Here is an 18,613-nt window from a genome sequence, read left to right on the forward strand (position 1 = left end):
TCTATAGATTTAATATAATCTCAATCAAAATTCTAGTATAAAGGTTTGTAGATATTGACAAACATTCTAAAGTTTATATTAGGAAAGTGCAAATTAAAACCATACAAGAGATGAAAATAGCCAAGATTATTTTGAGAAAGAACAGATTTCAGGATGGTATAAATCTATACTATCAATACATTGTAGTATTGGCAAAAAAAAGACACATAATTTAGTAGTTCAAATTAAAGAATTCAGAAACAAAACCCCACAAATATGGCCAAAAAGTTGAGAAAGCAATTTATTCATGAAAGGTTACTTTTGAATAATGGTGCTAGAATAAGTGGACATCCATATGCAAAAAATAAATAATAAAACAAATATAAAAAAAAACATGGCCCATACATCAGACCTAAAAAAATGATAATAATTCAAAATGGACCAAAGACTTAAGTGTAAAATGTGAAACTATAAAACTTATAAAACAAAACATAAGTAGAACTCTTTGTAATTTTTGTTAGTCAAAATGGTCCTTCAATAACAAAAGTGTGATCCCTAAAAGAAAAAGTTGATAATTTGAACTCCATCAAACTTAGAAACATTTGCTTGGTGAAAGAGATAACTGAAAGAATGAAGACAAGCCATAGACAGGGAGGAAATATTCAGAAATCACATATATGACAAATATTTTATATCTAGGACATACAAAGAACTCCTTCAAAATAATAATATGAAAGTAAAAAAATCATTTAAAAATGAACAAAAGTTTTGAACAGAATCTTCACTAAAAATAATATAGATGGAAAACAAGCACAACAGTAGATCTATCATTAGTCATTAGGAAAATGCAAATTAAAACCATACTGAGCTACCACCACATACCTATGCAACTGTTTACACTTGAATCATACTGAAATTTTCTTGAAAATTTGTCCGTACCACAGACTTCTCTGCCTCTCTTCTCATCTTGCCACATTAATCTGAGTACTCTTCCTATGCTCCCTTTATCTGCCAACTTCTACTGACCCTTAAGTCTCAATTCAGGCACCAGGAAGTCTACTCTTAGACTCCCACCCTCATGCTCCCAACTTGGGTCTAGGTTGCAGACTGGGTACTGCGTGAAATCAGGTTCTCTGTCATTACAGGAAAGACTTTTTTCTCTATGTCACCTACTCATCTGACCAAAGTTGGACTCCCTGGCCTCTGAGTTGTTATTCTAAGCCTCTGGACCTAAGATATCTAAAGAATGGTCTTACAGATCCAGCTGTAATTGGTTCTGCAGGAAGAGACCATGGCAGACTTTATACCATGAGCACAACTTCAACGGCTCCATCATTTTCCTCCCTCAGTTAAAAGACTTTCACTTCTGACATTATGGTGAATTTCTGCTCCTGAAGGTGAAGCCTCCAATCAGTTCAAGTCATAGTTTTCTCAGCAATGTAGGAGTCACTTGCAGACGGGGCTCTGCTCATTTTTCACTGCATATGGTCTGGGCATAACAGGAAGGCCAGCCCTTCATGGGTCCTGAATTACAGAAGGTGGACACACAGGTTACATCAGCATCAGGATAATACGGATATTCATATATGCTTCTTGTAATGCCTTCACCACCTATGGCATTACTTAAGATTAGTAGTATTGAGGGCATTGAAATTGTGACTTGTTGTATTCATAAAAGTTTTTTGAGTATATTAGAAGGTTTATACATATGACTACTAAATGGATGGCTTCAAAATTCAAGCAAAATCTTTCCCTTTTTTTTTCCACAAAAACTCTTTAAGATTAGAGCAGTTGACATCAGTTACCTCCAGATCTGAGGTCTTCTCACAAATGAGACCTTAACAAAACTCCAGAACCATTTGTTATTTTCCTCTATGAAATACAATGATGTCTCCCAGACTGAACTGGAACTGTTAAGAGTGTGTGTATGATTATATATATATATATATATATATATATATATATATATATATATATATATATATATATATATATATATATATATATTTTTTTTTTTTTTTTTTTGCCAATGTACCTGGCATGTAGAACGGGCTTTACAAGGAGTTATCTATGCAAAACGTTAAAAGGTGAAACTTTGTGTACTTCTAGTTTAATATCTTTTGTCTTCAGTAGGGAAAAAGAAAGAAAACTCTCCAGGGGAAAATAAAGCACACCTCAGGATTGTTACATCAATAACTTTTATGAGAGTTGTTGACTTGTCAAGTCATCTCCATGATAGATAGAATACAGAGAGAATCTCTCTGAGCCAAGTTGATGCTGCATCACTGAAAACAATGCAGTCAACAAACGTCCTGGCAATTAACTGAAGTGAAGAATGTTTCTTTATTGTGGTTTGGTGCCATTGTGCTAATTTAAAAACTATGGGTGCTAGTTTATGCAAGATTTTTTTTTTCTTTCAAATGTCTGGTTGAAAATACAGTTGGTTGATGCTGCAACCTAACCAAGTCTATTCTCAGAGGGGTTTCTTCATAAAGAAATGGATATTAATTCGAGTGTAAAATCTCCTGAAGAAATGTGTGCCCAGCATTCTGTGTGGATCCTTAACTCAGGTTTGAAAAGTGATCAGCTTTGAGCTCATCGGACTGGAAGATTTAACTGTTGTCAGACAAAGGGAAGGATCTGTCCACAAAGGACTGATCTTCTCCAATGAAATTCTGGAAAGGGACAGGACTCACTGCATGAAGGGGCACACACAGTTAGTGAGGCTGCCATCACCAAGTCCAAGGTCTCTGAGACTGGAAAGTTCCAGTTGTGAGAGTGACATCAAGGCCAAAATGTAGGTGATGATAGAAGAAAGATTGAGAAGCCACCTATCAGGTGTGTGGGAGCTGGAAGGAGTCTTGGTTTGGAGAGGTCTGTGTTCAGGTCTTCAGTAAGGAGTCTTGGAGTCAGGGTCCACCCTTTGTTTATTCTAGAAAGAGTCTGGGTTTAGGATATGGGAAAGAAAATAACTTCTAAGGATGTGAAAAAAGGCTCACCTAGGTGATGCTGGGCAGGAGAATGGGAAAAAATAAGGAAGGACTTTGAATAATGCAATTAAAAATCACAGACTATGGGGATTATATGCTCAAAACCTCTGAATTTTATTTCAACATCGACAAGCCAAATAGTAACCGAATGCATGCAGATTTACATACATGAAGCAGACAGCAACCAACAATAACCAGCATTTCATTTATCTTTGCATCTGAATTGGTTGCATAAGGAGGGGCTTATACAGTTCTCATTGGGACACTGTGCAGTTGAATATGAAACCTGTTTTGAAAGCTAGATTTGCCAACAATAGATATTCTGGGGGTTATTTTCATCCTTTGCATTTGTAATGACAATGTTTATTTTGTGTACTTGCTGTGTAAATACAAGATGCTGTCCTGAAATGTGTCTATGAGTGTTCGTAACTGTATAAAGGTGGGTGAAGAAAGTGTGTAAAACAGAGGCCGAGAACACCTGTCACAGGGTACCTGTCTAAGGTGTCTGTACCGCATCTTTTCAGACCACACTGCACATACACAAAAGGGCTGATGAGCAGTAGTTGGTCCTGGATATGCCCAGTTCTCGAACTGGATATTGGAAGGATGGGGCTGGCAGTAACAAGAATCAATATATATTTACGGCGGGGGCGGGGAGGGGGGGTACGCGGAGGCTGCAGGGCGGGGCAGCGCTAATGAGAGCAAGCCCGGCTTGTGGTTGGTTCGGGAGTCTGGTACCCACAGAGGAGCAGGCAGGCAGGGAGGGAGGATAAAGCGATGAAGTGTGCTGCGTTGCCGCGCATCAGGCGCTGTTGTTGGAACTGCAAGACCGTGCGCCTCTGACCGAGACGGCCCTCTCCTGTCGCACGCACTCACCGAGCCGCTCGCGTAGCTCCGCGGTGGCGGTGGCGGTGGCGGTGACAGCCGCTCGCTCCTGGCAGCCCGCAGCCAGAGCTCGGCGAGAGCTGGCGATCGTCCGGGTCCCCCAAAACAGGTGCCTGGTGTTTGGCGCCTATGCAGGGCACGTGCGCCCCCCGGCTCTAACCTGCACCCTGACAGGAGCATGATCTGTGCCCAGTCCGGGACTGCCAAGGTAAGAGAGCGCCTTGCGGGGACTCTGCCTGCCGCCCCTGCACCCCCCCCCCACCCGCCCTTCTCTGGGCGTCTTCCTAGCAGCTCGCGAGGCCCCAGCAGCGCCCTCCCTCCCTGGGGCCGGGATCCACCCTCCTTCCCACCCTCTCGCTTCTCCCGCGAGGTTCAATTGTCAGCCTGGGGCGCGCAGCTGTCCGGGTACCGCTGGGATGCCCGGGTGTAGACCCGGGCTTGGGTATAGCAGGCGCACCCGGCCCTCCTGCGGGGCACGGAAAGAAACAAAGAAGACCCCAAGCGGGTTCGCAGCGCCTCCCCCGCCCCTCGGCGCCCTCCCAGTGGCGAGGAGGTGTCAGGGGAGGGGGCGGAGAGACCTACGTAATCCCCCTTCCCAGCCCACACCCACCCCTTGTGAACCAAAGCCCAGGATTTGCGCTTCGCTTTCGAGTCTCTTTTGGACAATTGTGTCCCACGCAATGTCCGTGGTTAGCCCAGCGAGCGCCCACAGTCTCGGCATAAGCTCGTCTGTGCTTAGCTCAGGAGAAGCGTGGCCAGGTCCAGCCCTTGCTCCCCTGGGTGGTGGCTGGCGGGGAGGATGCGCGTTGTGGGTGCTGCTCCAGCGCCTCCTTGTCCCCACCGGCTGTGACTCTCAGCTGGGCCTGCCACCTGAGTTTGAGCGGGAGATGCCCGTCATGTCGCCTACCGTATTGCGACCTGCACACAAGCGGGGAGGGAGGTACCCGGAAAAACCGCGTCTGGTCCTTTTTGGCTGGAGGTGCGCTTCCTACCCATACATTCCCCAGCCGTGACAATGCAGCAAAATTCGAAGGCTCCAACAAAGTGGCCCTTCCATTCCCCGCTCCAGGGCTTTCTGATTGCTCTGCTGTTTAGATGTCCCGGCCACTGGGCTGATTTTTGGAGTGTGGATGCGTGTTCTGTCTTGCACAGAGGCTGGGCACCATAACTTCTTCCCTGCCGAATTTCAGCGCGTGGGGGTAGCTGGCAGGGACACAGGCTGCAGAGATGCCTGACTTCCTGTGATTCCGGGCACAGCGCGCCTCATTCTGCATTGGGCTGACACCAGATAGCATGTGGGGATTTTCCTAGTTGCCGGATATTATTTGACGTTGCTGTAGTTTTGTGCTTACTTCTCTTGGGATCTGCAGTGGTGCAATTCTCCCCTTGTTGTTTTTCTTCTTTCTTTGAAAAGATAACAATGCTGTGTTCAGCAGAAATGGATACAGGAAGAGCAGCATAGTTCAAAAATTAAGGGAGGCATCTTCTCTCTTTTCCTGGAATTTAAACGCGATATAAGAGGGTAGATGCCCTACCTGAAAAAGCCAGCCTTTAAAGATCCCAGCAGTGTTGTGGTCCAAGGCGTCTCAAAGCAGGTGGCCAGATCGGCAGTTCTCATCAGCGGACTCGCTCCGGCTGTGGCTATTACGGTAATTCATTCTAGATCGGGGATTCATTTTGAAAATGTGTGTTTTCCACTAAGAAGGGATTAGAGTCTGCCTACCCTAGTATGAATGTGTGTGCCTGTTTGGTAGAGGAATACATTGTGACAGGATTCCCTGTTGCCTGTTCCCTCTGTTTGCTACCCCCTCTGGAATGTAGCATAGGAAAATGAAGCACTATTTTAATTCCTATACCTAGAGGCAAATTGAGCTTTATAGTATGTCATTTACTAAACTATATTCCGACTAAATTCACACTAGGATCTCAAGTCTAATGTAGTTGGCTGCTTTGTAGGATGACACTTCTCTTTTTGTGTGGGGTAGTTTTTCATGAAGGCAAATTGCCTAAGTTTGTTCAGAATGTGATATTGACTTGATAGGGAGGCCACATCCTGGGCTGGAACAGCCTATCAACGCATCAGTATAGAGAGACTGCAGCTGTTATTATTTGTTGACATAATGTCATTGGAGTTGAGTCCTTTTAAACTTCTGGCTTTTAAAGATAGGTATGTTAAAAGATTAAGCTTTACCTCCTCTGCATCAGAGATGACTATTAATAAAGCAAATATTGAAAAGTCAGATGTGATCATGAGGAGACAAACCTCTGTCTCATTTGTTCTCTATAAAGTAAGTTGGACTATCTGATTCTCAGGTTCTTTCTAGTTGTAGCATTCTGTAAAAAATGATAGAAGGGTAAGAAAAGTTACCCAGTTCAGGAAAGGCAAATAACCATAGCCCAAACAATATAAGCAAACCAAGAATTTATTGTAGAAGGTGTGGTTTATTTTTATACCTCAGAGTTTTAAAAATCCCTGTATCTACATTTTTCCTACAGATGAAATTAGCCAACAACTCAAACAGGTCATTCTTTGTCTACTATCACAATGATTTGGTGGGGGGCTGGGGAGCAAAGAATGTTGAATTAATTGGTTAACAGGTTTTTCTCATTTGTGGATTTAGTTATTCACTACAACCTTGTCTTGGATAATCAGGAATTAGCTTATTTCCAACGATTGATTTTTGTTTGTTTGTTTCTAATGAAAGACTTTAAATAGCCATTTCATCCTAGGCAGTAATTAGCAATAGCATCAGGCATACTTTTCTGATATAATTTGGTGTTGCTCATAAAACTTGCTAGCACTATTGCTTGTTATATATGAGTGAAGCGATAATTGTTCTAAACAGTCAAGCAAAGTGACTTCATGTGCTTATAGTAATTATTAAAATTAAAGAATGGTTGAGGTATTTGATCATTGATTCATGCTTAGCACACAAATTTCCACAGTTGTGCACTCATATTTTAAAAAGTTACAATTGAAATAACATCCTGGAATAACAGCCCCTGCCAGGTACAATTAACCACTTCCTTTCCTGTTTTTATATAGCCTATTCATTCATACAGCTAAGACTGATTACATCGCAGTTACCGGAGTTGTAAATGTGCCATAGCCTTCTTGTTTAAACATGGTCTGGGCTTTTTCAGGACAAGGATGTTGTTATATTCATCTCATCTTTTCAGCACCTAGTACTTTTCCTGGTACATGGTATGTTCTCAGAAATGTTTATTCAATGGATTTCAGGTCATAAAAATGCTTCCTAATTGTATAGGCAGGAGGTAGGTGGGAATCCTTTGCTTTGTGAGTCAGCTGGGGAAATCGAAGAGGTTATGTAAGATGCTTAAGGGAAATGGTGATCCAGGACTCAAATCCAGTTCTTCTATCAGACTGTCTCTGAGAGAGACTCCTCCCCTTCAGTAATTAAAATAAGCAAGCAAATAAACAATCAAAACCATATAGAGAGTAAGTTCAAATGTATGTTTGGGTAATTTATTTCCACTTGAATGATCTGGTTTGTCCATTTTGACAAAATTTATCTGAGCACTGCTCTGTTCTGTCTTACTTTTGAAAAGAAACTTGTTTGACCCAAGTACTCTTTCCTCATACCTGCACTGGAACAGAAGGACTGAGCACCCTGATGTCCACCTTCTCTCCAAGTCTTGATTCTACCACCCAGAACTTGCTCAGATGAGAGACAAATCTAGGGAAGGCCACTGGCTGACCCGTATGTGCTCAAATCACATTTAGCCACCATACATTGTGCTTCTGAAATTATCCAGCAGTTAGAACAGAGACAACCATCATTCCTGGGTCAGTCCAGCATTACTGTGAATCCAGACAGGCAGATTTCTTAAACAGATATGACTTACAGACAGTGACACTTCTGTTTCTTGCCCTAAAACCTGCTTCCTTTTTCACTCTAAAAAATAGGACAGGTTACTGTTATGGAACCAAGAAGTTCAATACCTACCTATCACTGTAAAGTAATCCTAGGCACATCTGATATTCGTGGACTTTCAGAATTTTTTTTTTAAAAAAAACATGTACTGTTTTATGTGGTCTTTTCCCTTCAAGTCACTTTTCCTCTATGAGATTTAGTTTCTTCCTTAGAAGTAGAAAGTTGAACCAGGCAATTCTAAGGGTCACTTCTAACACCATGATTCTGTGATTATTTTTGCTGCTTTACTCCAGTGAGACAATTAGAGAGTGAAAACGTTAGTGGTAGTTTAAGTTTGCAATATATGTACTCTGTAATATACATGGAAATTCTTAAGGCCATGTGTGTACATCTGTGGGCTATCTAATGACCACTTTAAGCCTTCTATTAGCATTATTCTCTATAGGCATCTACAGTAATTCTTATTTGTAACACTAAATTTACTCTATAAAAGAAAGAGGTTTTCAATATTTCATGTTTTCAATGAAGAGTGCACTGGTGGAAAAGTGTACAACTTCTAAAATGTGCAAAATGTTTAGAATTTTAGGTTTTGATAATTAAGATTTCAAGATCTATAGTAAAGCACCTTTCATTCTCACTATTGAGTGTTTCCTTGCTGCATAACCCTTGCAGCAAGTGTTCCCGTGATTCATCCAATTATGATCCTTTTCAGTTTCTCTTTGGTTTCCCGTTTGCCCTACCCCGCTTCTTTAGTTCCCTCCAATCTTCTGTAACATCCTCCACATTCATAAAACACTCCATGATTACACCCTCACCCACCCCCACCCTGCCCCACCCAGGGCAGGAGTCAGAGCCCTGAAAGTTGCAAACTTCCTATTTGTCTCAACCATGTCTACTTTCTGAGGTTTATTTGTTAGCATTACTTTTCCAAATTAAGTATGAACCAGACAGAGCTTGTTTTCTGAGGACTGTGGAGGATATACATGTATTCTCACACACTTTCTGACCACCATATGAAACCTACATACCATGCATTTGTGTCTTAAAGCCTTATAAATGCTTTCTTAAACAAAATAACTTATTGGTCATTTTATATATTCCATACCATTAAGTGTGGGTGTGGGGGTATTGGTAAGTAGCTGTTGTATTCTGAGATGTGAACACTATAGGAAATATGGTAAGTAGTCCATGTAGGATGGCTATAATGCCACTACTTATTGGCAAAATTTCACAAAGACAACTAGACTCTCTGATCATCTGGATTTCCATAGACATAGTGATTTTTTAAAATTATTATTTGCATCATTTGTTTAGAAACTGTATTTTTCCTGATTTATTGGCCGGAAGCTTGATGCACACAGAAGACTGAAAAATAAGGATGTATACAGACAAGCTCTTCTGTTACCAGGCATCCATCTAGTGCATGTGATATTTTGAGGAGTATTCAGAGAATGAAACTTAAGCCATTATTGGGGGTGTAGGGGAGAGCTGGAAAAGTTCGCCATCTGTGCCCATGATGACGGATGCTATCATGGAGACTTCATTCGGAGTCCCTTTTATATATTTAGTGAAGCAGATTTTTCATTTCACACTTTCTAGATATATTTGTATTGCACAGATGTCAGGGAAATATCATGTGTGTGAAAGAAAGGGGGAAAAAGGATCAAAATTCACATACATGGCCAGGGATTGTAATTCAATCACTTTGTCCTTAAATTGACACCTATTTAACCTGCATGAATGTCCGTGTTTTGACCTTTTTTTTATTTTTTATTTTTTGAAAGGGGGTTTCTATTTGAGAAACAGAAATCCCAATCTTACACTTCATTAAAAGTCAAAGATTCAGATTAAAGGGAGGAAAAAGAATGGACAGACTAGAATTAAACACATAAGACCTTGCTTTGGCTGACAGACCCCAGGGCTGATGGACTCCATGAGAACCCCCATCAGCATCTTCTTTCCTGTAATACACAGACCAACTAAACGACTACAGGACACAATCAATAGATGTTTATCCTTTAAAGGACTTCCTTTTTTCTTTACCTTTATCCATCAAAACTTAAAAACTAATTAATTAAATTTATTTCCTTTATTTTGACCACAAGTTTTGTTTGTTTTTTTTTTTAGAAATTAGCTTTTTGAAATTGAGGGAAAAAAATTTTTTGAGGGTTTTATGAGCATTATCTCCCTTCCTCTGCCTCCTCAGCATTGTCCTTATTGTCCCCTCTGTACATGTTAACGGGGCACAGGACCTGCATGTAAAAGGGATGATGTTAAGAAAATTATTGGCATACAAATGAACTGAAATGTATTACATTTTGCAAAATTGCTCCCTAGCTCCACATACCCCATGTAGATTTTCTGTTCCCTTTTATAGAATATGTCTTAAAAAAACATTGTCTCACTGGCTTTCTTTGCTCCCTCCATCTCAATCTCTAAAGACACATTTTATGGTGCAATATTTGGTTTATATAAATCATGCATTTAACATATATGTAAATTGTGAAATAAAATAAAAGAAGTACCCTCACTGTAGCCTGAGATGAGAATAATACCAGCTCACTTAAAGCTACATTTGCATTTCTGCCTCATTGCTCCTTTCTTGGGAGCACCATCAGGCTCTTAGACTCCTTGACAATCCCCCCACAACCCCCCCCCCACAGTCCCCACCCCGGTTCTCCTGGTGAGTGCCTGGAATACAAAGGATAATTCTCTACCCCAACCTTGCTAACATCAGTGGCCTTTCACTACGTGGACCATTCTCTTTTCTGGAACCTCTGGCTTCTTCTAGGACACAGATTCCCCTGATTTCTCCTTCCTGGATCCTCTTTCTCAGCTTCTTTGAGAGGCACCTCAATTTTTATCCCCACTGACCTCTACTGGACTTTGACCTGTAAATGATGGGATTCCTTCAGGGACTGGCTCTTAGGCCTCTTCTATGTTCCTTCCCTTGGCTGAACAGGGTCTTCTCACTGACGATCCCAGTTTTCTTCCTCAGTCCTGACTCATACCAGAGCTTCCATAAACAACAACTCAGCCTTTTCCCCTGAATGCCACGTAATCTTAAAACTAGCATGTGCAAATACAGTCCCCAATTTTCATTCTGCCCTTCCAGATGCTCAGGCCAAGGTCCTGAGCACCTTCCTGAGAACCTTATCACATAGAAAATCTGTCAACGGCCTCTCACCTGCTCCTTCCAGCATGACTTTGCCTGTTGTAATCCCCCTGATCGCCTGCATTCTTTACCCATCTGCAGTCTCCATAGAGCAACCCTCAACTGTAAATCATATCATTTATTCATCCATTCAACAAATACTAACTAAACATCTGTTGTGGGCCAGGCATGGATTTAGGTGCTATGGGGTGGCAGGAACACAACACAAAACAGTCACAAATCCTTGTCCTCCTGGAGCCTGCATTGTATCACTTCTTCATCCACAACCCTGCTATGGTTCCTTTCCATTCTGAACAAAGCCCAGATTGCCTACTTGGTCTACAGGGATCTGTGTAATTGAACTCCAGCTCCTGCCTCACCACTCTCCTCTGCTTTCTGGAGTCCAGTCCCCAGTGTCCTGGCTCTTCTTAGAATGTGCAGGTACACTCTCACTTGGGCTCTTCCCTTGATCTGGAAGGATTGTTCCCCAGCTTTCATCCCCTGGCTTCTGCTATAAGCATATCACCCCTTCAGAGAGACTTTTCCTGACCTGTCATTTACAACACTCTTTCACCTATCTACCTGCTTTCTTTTCCTTCATGCCAATTAGCACCACATGTTCAGTATATATTTTCTTACTTGTGTGCTTATTGCCCATCTCTCCTAACTTGTAAATTTTCTTAGAGCAGGAACCTGTTGATACACCCCATGCCTGGAGCACAGCAGATGCCTCTCTAGTTATTTGCTGAATGACTGACAGGTGTAACAGTGCTCTCCTTAACCAAAATTCAACCTTGTAATGTACTCTGTCTTATACAAAATAAAACCCATTAACATCTTCTGGAACAGGGTCTGGATGACATTTTTAGCTCTCTGGGTCCTCAGATACTATGTTTTCCTTTATATAAGCTACCACAAGGTGATGGTTCAGGGTCTTCCTTACTTCCTAGGCATTTTGTAGATCCTGACTCTCTGTTATTGGCATTCTCTACCAAGTGAAGAGAGGGATTAACTCATCTATCTTGTCTTTGCCTTCGCAGCACCCAGAAAGCAGTAGTCAGTCTCAATTATTGTTGAATTGAATCTCTTACTTGTTATTCTTGCTGCTAGGACTTAATAAAAACTGCTCTTTGCCCTCAGGTTTCTGCTTCCTCTGGGCCCAATGACTTTGTCATGTTGAATGTAAGCATGTCATTCCTGTGTTTGAAATCCTGGGGAGTGGCCGACCTACACAATTAAAAGCCAACTCCCTAGGCTGGCGTTGGAGGCCTGTAGCATGTGGCCAGTCCACCCCACTTGCCCCTTCTGTCTCCAGCAATGGGCATGTGGATTTTTTTTAATGTGGGTCCTCCACATTTCTCTAAACATCTTTGAATTTTTATATAATTATATAATTTTTCCTTTTACTGTTTTCTAGTCTTAGGCTCTGCACCCCTCTATAAATTTATCCATTTTTAAAATGTACCTTAAATCTCACTGTCTAGAAGAAACCATCACTCAGTTTTCCAATAGGATATGATTTCTCCCCCCTCCACTCAACTCCCCAATGACAGATATCATGAAACACTCACCATTAACTCTCCTGACTTGCAGTCTCCCTGCTGAATGCTGCACACCTCAAGGTTAAGGCCCATGTGGCATTTACCTTAGTATTCCTGAAAATACTTGTCCCAGCATCTGCCACAGCAGGACTGCCTCTGAGTGTTAAATGAATGAGTGACCCAGGGGACAACTCAAGACCTTCCCAAGAGTTGAGAAGGTCTGCATTGTGTTGCTTCCAGAATGTTGTGCATCCAGAAAATGCATAACATAATGTCAGCTAGAAATTCAGAAGAGGTGAGGTTCACAAGAACAGGGCATTTTCTTTGAGATCTCCTAAGTATCACGAACACTGCTCTGCACGCAATAACTACTTAAAGGATGTATGAAGTATATGGCTGGGATTGTAAATGTCCAAAACACTTGTTAAATAAATGAGCAAACCCCAGGACTGGAGACGATTTCCCAAGCCCACTCAGTGAAGAGATGGAATTGCATTTTTCTGTAGAATGAGTCTTGTCTTCTCCCTGCTTTCCAGCCCTGCCTTGAGTAGCATCAGACCTGAGTTAGGATTACCTGGTGACTTCTCCAAGGTGATGCTCTCCTATTTTGCAGTAGCTGAAAAACTTCCTTCTTTAGACCAGGCCTGACTTTTACATCTTCTGAAAAGAAACAATGAGTAGATATTTCAGAATCTTTAAGGATTCAGACACCCAGAAATCAGAGACAGTAGTGTCATGTACCCACCCTGGTGACTCCTTCTTCTCATGTGGCGTATTCATTTTGTCTATGCCTGAGAAGATTTGAGCCCCTTGGGTTTCAGAAGGCTGATGTTTAGGAGGTTTGCTTAAATCTGTGTCTATGTGGAAGGGTGAGGTTGTCAACGCCTGTTAGAACTTCCAAAGACAGAATCAATTGGTATTGAAGTCATCTGGATGTAACTTCAGCAGGGGATTTTATTGGCAATGTTTTCTTCTTATTTAATAACTTTCAATAGCAAGATAGCACAATATTTGATGGGGTCTCTTTCATAGGGATTTCACAAATATTTTTCATTGCAATAAAGTAAAATTTAACTTTCTTAGATACATATATTCTGTTCATGGTGTGACATTCCTGTGAAAAATAGTGAAATTCAAATTATTTTCATCTTTTCCTGGGAGAGAGGAAAAAATATCACTATGTATATACATATGTGTGTGTGTATATTCTGTATGTATGTGTGTATATGTTTTATATATAATATTAAGGTATATGTATAATATTAATGCTAATATTTTGTGTTTATGTATATAGATATATTAAAATATCATATATGAGGATTCAAGCTTCTAAAGAGAAATTTGACCAAAGCTCACAAACCAAAATAAGAATGCATTATATGTATGTACACACACGTGCATCTATTCACAAACACAATTTATCATATTACATATGATATATAAACACATGCATATTTTTAAAAAATTCTGGTTAATTATTTTCAAGTAATTTACCACTACTTATTCATTCTGAAAACATTTCATGAGCATCTATTATGTGAAAAGCATTTAATGTTTTGTGGAAGAGGATTTCTTCCACCTAGATAAAAATCTGCTTGTAGTTAAATTGAAAATGTCCAAAGATAAAGCAAAATTAAATCTCTGCCAAAGAAAAACTTCGAATCTGAGAAGGCAAATTGAAAACATGTGGCCTTTAAGGGAGATTATTTTGCTTTCCACACCGTTTATGGAGCATCTATCTTGGACTGAGAACCATTGCATGAACAGTGAATATTCAGCCACGTTTCTAGTCTCCACAGAGCTGAATGAGATCCTCAAACTTCAATATTGCTTCCTGGGGAGCTACCTACAGTTTGATCATTAAACATAACATTGCTTTGTCAAGGGCTGAGAAATCATTGTGATGTTCTTTGAGTAAATGTAGTTCAAGACTGAACTTTCCTGTTATTGACCTTAGAAATCTTGGGCCAAGGCACCAGGTCCATTGCCTGAGAGCCTATGACTGTGGAAACATGCTCCCTCATGACTTGAAGCTCTACCACAAATTTTCTTTTTCTCAGTGATCCCGAGGATCTTCTGGAGCAGGGAAAGCTTTTTAATCTAAATATTCCCTAGGGACTTTGAACAGCTGTGTACAGGGGCATTCTGAAATTCAAACTTGCCTGAAAATTTCACCTTTCTATGGTTTCAGTCTGCTTAGGACCCAGGGCAAAGTGAAAGGTCTGGTTGGGTGTACAATGTTAGCAGATAGACAAGACCAGGGATGGCTGAAGTTTCCAGACACAGGACTGAACTCTAGCCTGCTTGCCTGCCTGATGCTGTGGACTAGGGGTACGGCAGCCCTTCAAATGCGGTGGGCTTTGCACTGGGACTGGAGACAAGAAAGGCAGGCCCTCCTTTCCAGAACCACGTATCCTACCTACTCTAGGCTAAATACCATTTTTCACCTTAATCCAGTATATTTTTAGTTTACTGGAGAGAGCATTGAATGAGCCATTTCAACTTAATGGAAAAAGTAAGGGGTTCTGGCAAGAGAAATAAAAACAAATTAAAACCCGAATCGTGTCTGTAGGTGTAGTAGTGTGGGTGGGTAGGAATTGAGAGAAAACCATTAAACTTAAGCTAGGAATTTTCATTCTGTGGTTCTGACCCCTCCCTTTATCAAGTGTTCATTTGTCTCTCCTGAACAGTGCAATTGATGCAATTTTTATAGGAACATTAAACTTGGTGGTAGGAATTTTCTCTTAATTGTTAGAACTCTTGGCTTGGAAATTCAATTTTGGAGGCATAAGAGACTGAATGGTATTGTTTTTACATTTAGCTCTTCTTGGTATGGATTTATTTGCAAATGGTTTTTGAAGGATCCAGATATTTTATTGTCATACCTATTTTTTTTTTCAAAGTGCTATTAGCAGGTGGAACTCATGACTTCAGGCATTTTTCAGGCAATGAGCTCAGTGAGATTTGAAAATTAGCTAAACCATTTATAGATTCATAGAATGCTGGCTGCATAAGGAACCCAAGCCTCGTCCCATTTAACCCCCTCATTTTCCAAATGATGAAACACAGAGAATGCAGCTGTCTCCCAGGGTCACGGAACTTGCATATGTTAAACCTAGGATAGGAACCTGTCTCTGGACTGTGGCTGAACTCTCTGTAGCATTCTTTGCTATCTCAGTTTAGGGTAAGGCTAGAAACTAGATGTCCTCAGGGTCCCTGGCAGAGAGGTGTAACTGAGCAAGGCTTGAAGAATTTCAGTGCTGGTAATGGGAGAATGGGAAGCCTGAACTCATGTTGGCTGCTACTTAGATTAAAGCCAATTGTTGGCATTTGGGAATGTAACCCAGTGTCACTAGTGTTTCAGATTTTTTTTTTTTCTTAAGGAAACCAAAAGACTGGATTTTTAGAAGAAAAGTTATGATTTCAAGATTTTTTCTTTTGCTCAGTTTGATGATTTTATGATACTTATTGAACCAAACTAGACACAATTAGAAGCCTCTAATTTGTAACTTATGCTCTAGAAAAATTGTGCTTTCAGGATGTCTTAGAGGCTGCTATAATAAAGTCCATTGGCTGGGTGGGTCATAGACAACAGAAATTTATTTCTTACAGTTCTGGAAACTGGAGTTCAAGGTTAGGAGTTCAGGTTCTCATGAGGGCTTTCCTTCAAGTTGTAGGCCTCAGGCTCTCCTGGTATCTTCACATGGTAGGAAGAGGGCTGGAGAACTCTCCGGGGTCTTTTATTTTATTTTATTTTTTCAATTTTTTGAAGTTGTCTCCTGGCCTTCTACCCTAAAATTATTCTAGTTTTTTGGACAGCATGCCTTTATTTTATTTTATTTTTATATGGTGCTAAGAACTGAATCCAGTGCCCCACACATGCCAGGCAAGCACTCTGCCGCTGAGCTACAGCCCCAGCCCTGGGGTCTCTTTTATATGAATGCAACTGCTACTCACGAGGTCTCCACTCTAATGACCTAATTCCCTCTTAAAGACCCCTCCCCCAAATACCATCACTCTGGGCATGATGAATTCAACATATGAATTTGGTGGGAGTCGGGGGCAGGGCACAAATATTCAGTCCATAATAGAGAATTTCTATGGAGAAACGGGAGGCCATGATTATGGCTTCAAATAGCTAAAATCTGAACTGTGTCAGAGGGGTTCAGTATCAATTTGTTCTGAGTCCATAACAAACACTAGTGGGTAGAAGATTTTGACTCGGTAATAAGAAATATTTTCTATTCCTCAGAGTTATTCAAGAAGTGTCATGCCTTGGCATACTCGTGTGCCACTGAATGGAGGACAGTTGGCCGTCAGGGACGCTGCGGGAAACTGAGGGTGCTGATTCTTGCCAATCCTGGAGAGGTGAACTTATGCCCTCCCTGGTCCAACCTCCAGGACACCTTTTTTTTAACCTGGCTTTGCATCAACTTTCTTAAGGGAGTCTTTTTCTTGTACCTTGAGGCTTTGTCTCCTGGCTTTCTACCCTAAAATTATTCTAATTTTCCTTGTCCATAAAGCACTGATCAAGCCTTCTTCACCTTCTGTATTTCCAACCTGTCACTAGGAAAATTCCTCTCTTTTTTTGATTTTCATTATACCACTTTAGATTTTATTTTTAAAAGTAGCATGTATATATCACACTAGAGTTTGCTGGTCTTTTTTGTAAATAGAACACAATTACATGAGTCCATAGTGTCTGTGGCTGCTTTAAGTTACCCCGACAGAGCTGAGTTATAAAGATGGAAATCACAGACTTCAAAACCAGGAATGTTGATTACCTTTCCTTTAGGAAAAAGTTGACTGACTGACCCATGATTTATATGAAAATAATTATATTAAATACATAATTTCAAAACAAAACAATGTATAAAAGAGAAGATAACCACCTGTAATGCAATGGCCAAATAGAAGATGTATTATATATATATATAAAATGATGATATATATTGAAATCACTGCATAAATACAATTTGTGTTCATTTGTAGCATTTTACTATGTTTCATATATAATATAAAATTTTATATAATTCTTCTAAGTTCTTGTTGGAAATATTATTAATTCCATTTATTGATGAATCCAGTGTATGTAAATCATCGACAACACATTTTAATAATTCCACAGAAATGATTCTCAAAAGCAGAAGTGACAGATCAGAAGGTGCACTGAGGTTTCCTCAGATACACTGAAAAGTCCATTTTCAGGAAAGTCTTAGCAACATCTGTCAGATTCCAGCTATGTCTGAGAGTGCCAGGCTCCACCTTGCCATCAGGGGCTAATTTTTTTCTCTCCTTTGTCAAGGGAGGAGGGACCTCGGGTAGGCGTGGCCAGGAGGCTCCCTCTGAGACCACTTCTGGCAAAATTGTTGTTTTCCTCCTAAGAAAGGACAGCCTCCCTGTCCCAAGCCTCTGCCCTTTGTCCTCTGTTTCTTCCTGCTGTCTTCTGACCCAGGACTGAATGCTTCACGCCCAAGGTGGAGAGTAGACAGAAGGTGGCCTGGGGGTGTTCAGTGGGGGAAATGCCCGATTTAGTGAAATCTCAGTTATCAGTGTTCCCTTAGGAAGGCAGATGCAGCCCTCGCAGCGGCAGTTTTCTCCACCTGCTGGTGAAAGAACCTCTGCTTCTTGGCTTCTGCAAATTCTCTCTACTGCTATCTCCAACCCCCACCCACTCGGGCAAGGTCCTGGTGTTTCTCTTACCAATTTTGATGTAGTTTGTATATCTTATGTCGCAGATATTAACTCTTGGTCATCTTTGATGTGGTCGAAGATTGGTCTTTTGATTTCACTTATGTTGCACTATTGATTGAGGTGCTCTTCAGATGTCCCTATCACAAGGAACAGTTTGTCTTCAAACTTGCCTAATCCCCACCAGACTTTCGCTTTATTGTATTCCCATCCAGTGGCTCCTTCCCTGAATCTGTTGTTACACTGGGGGTTGCCAAATGGGACTTTCCAATGATATGATTCCTTCCACGTTTATTAGCTGTCATTCTCTCCCCCCTCCCCCTCCCCCCATCCCTCCCTCCTCCTCTCCTCTGTCTGTCTCTCCCTACCCTTTTAGGGAGAGGGGAATCACTGCATTCTTACAGATATTGATTAACTCAGTGTGATACAATCAATTACAATCAATAGTCTTTTGATTCTCAAATTAACCCAATTTAG

At 41.0% G+C, this 18,613-nt stretch overlaps 1 protein-coding gene across 1 annotated transcript in view; it reads left to right on the plus strand.

Moving 5' to 3' along the window:
* The first annotated feature begins 4,009 nt into the window (after nucleotides 1-4,009).
* Hecw1 (HECT, C2 and WW domain containing E3 ubiquitin protein ligase 1) overlaps nucleotides 4,010-18,613 on the plus strand; it is a 411,800-nt gene continuing 397,196 nt past the window's right edge. Inside the window, exon 1 of the mRNA XM_027938390.3 lies at nucleotides 4,010-4,062. Within this exon, the coding sequence (XP_027794191.2) occupies nucleotides 4,033-4,062 (30 nt within the window). The 5' untranslated portion in view covers nucleotides 4,010-4,032. The remainder of the gene's footprint in view (nucleotides 4,063-18,613) is intronic.

Source organism: Marmota flaviventris, chromosome 1 (genome assembly GCF_047511675.1).
Source record: "Marmota flaviventris isolate mMarFla1 chromosome 1, mMarFla1.hap1, whole genome shotgun sequence".
Classification (NCBI taxonomy): Eukaryota; Metazoa; Chordata; class Mammalia; order Rodentia; family Sciuridae; genus Marmota; species Marmota flaviventris.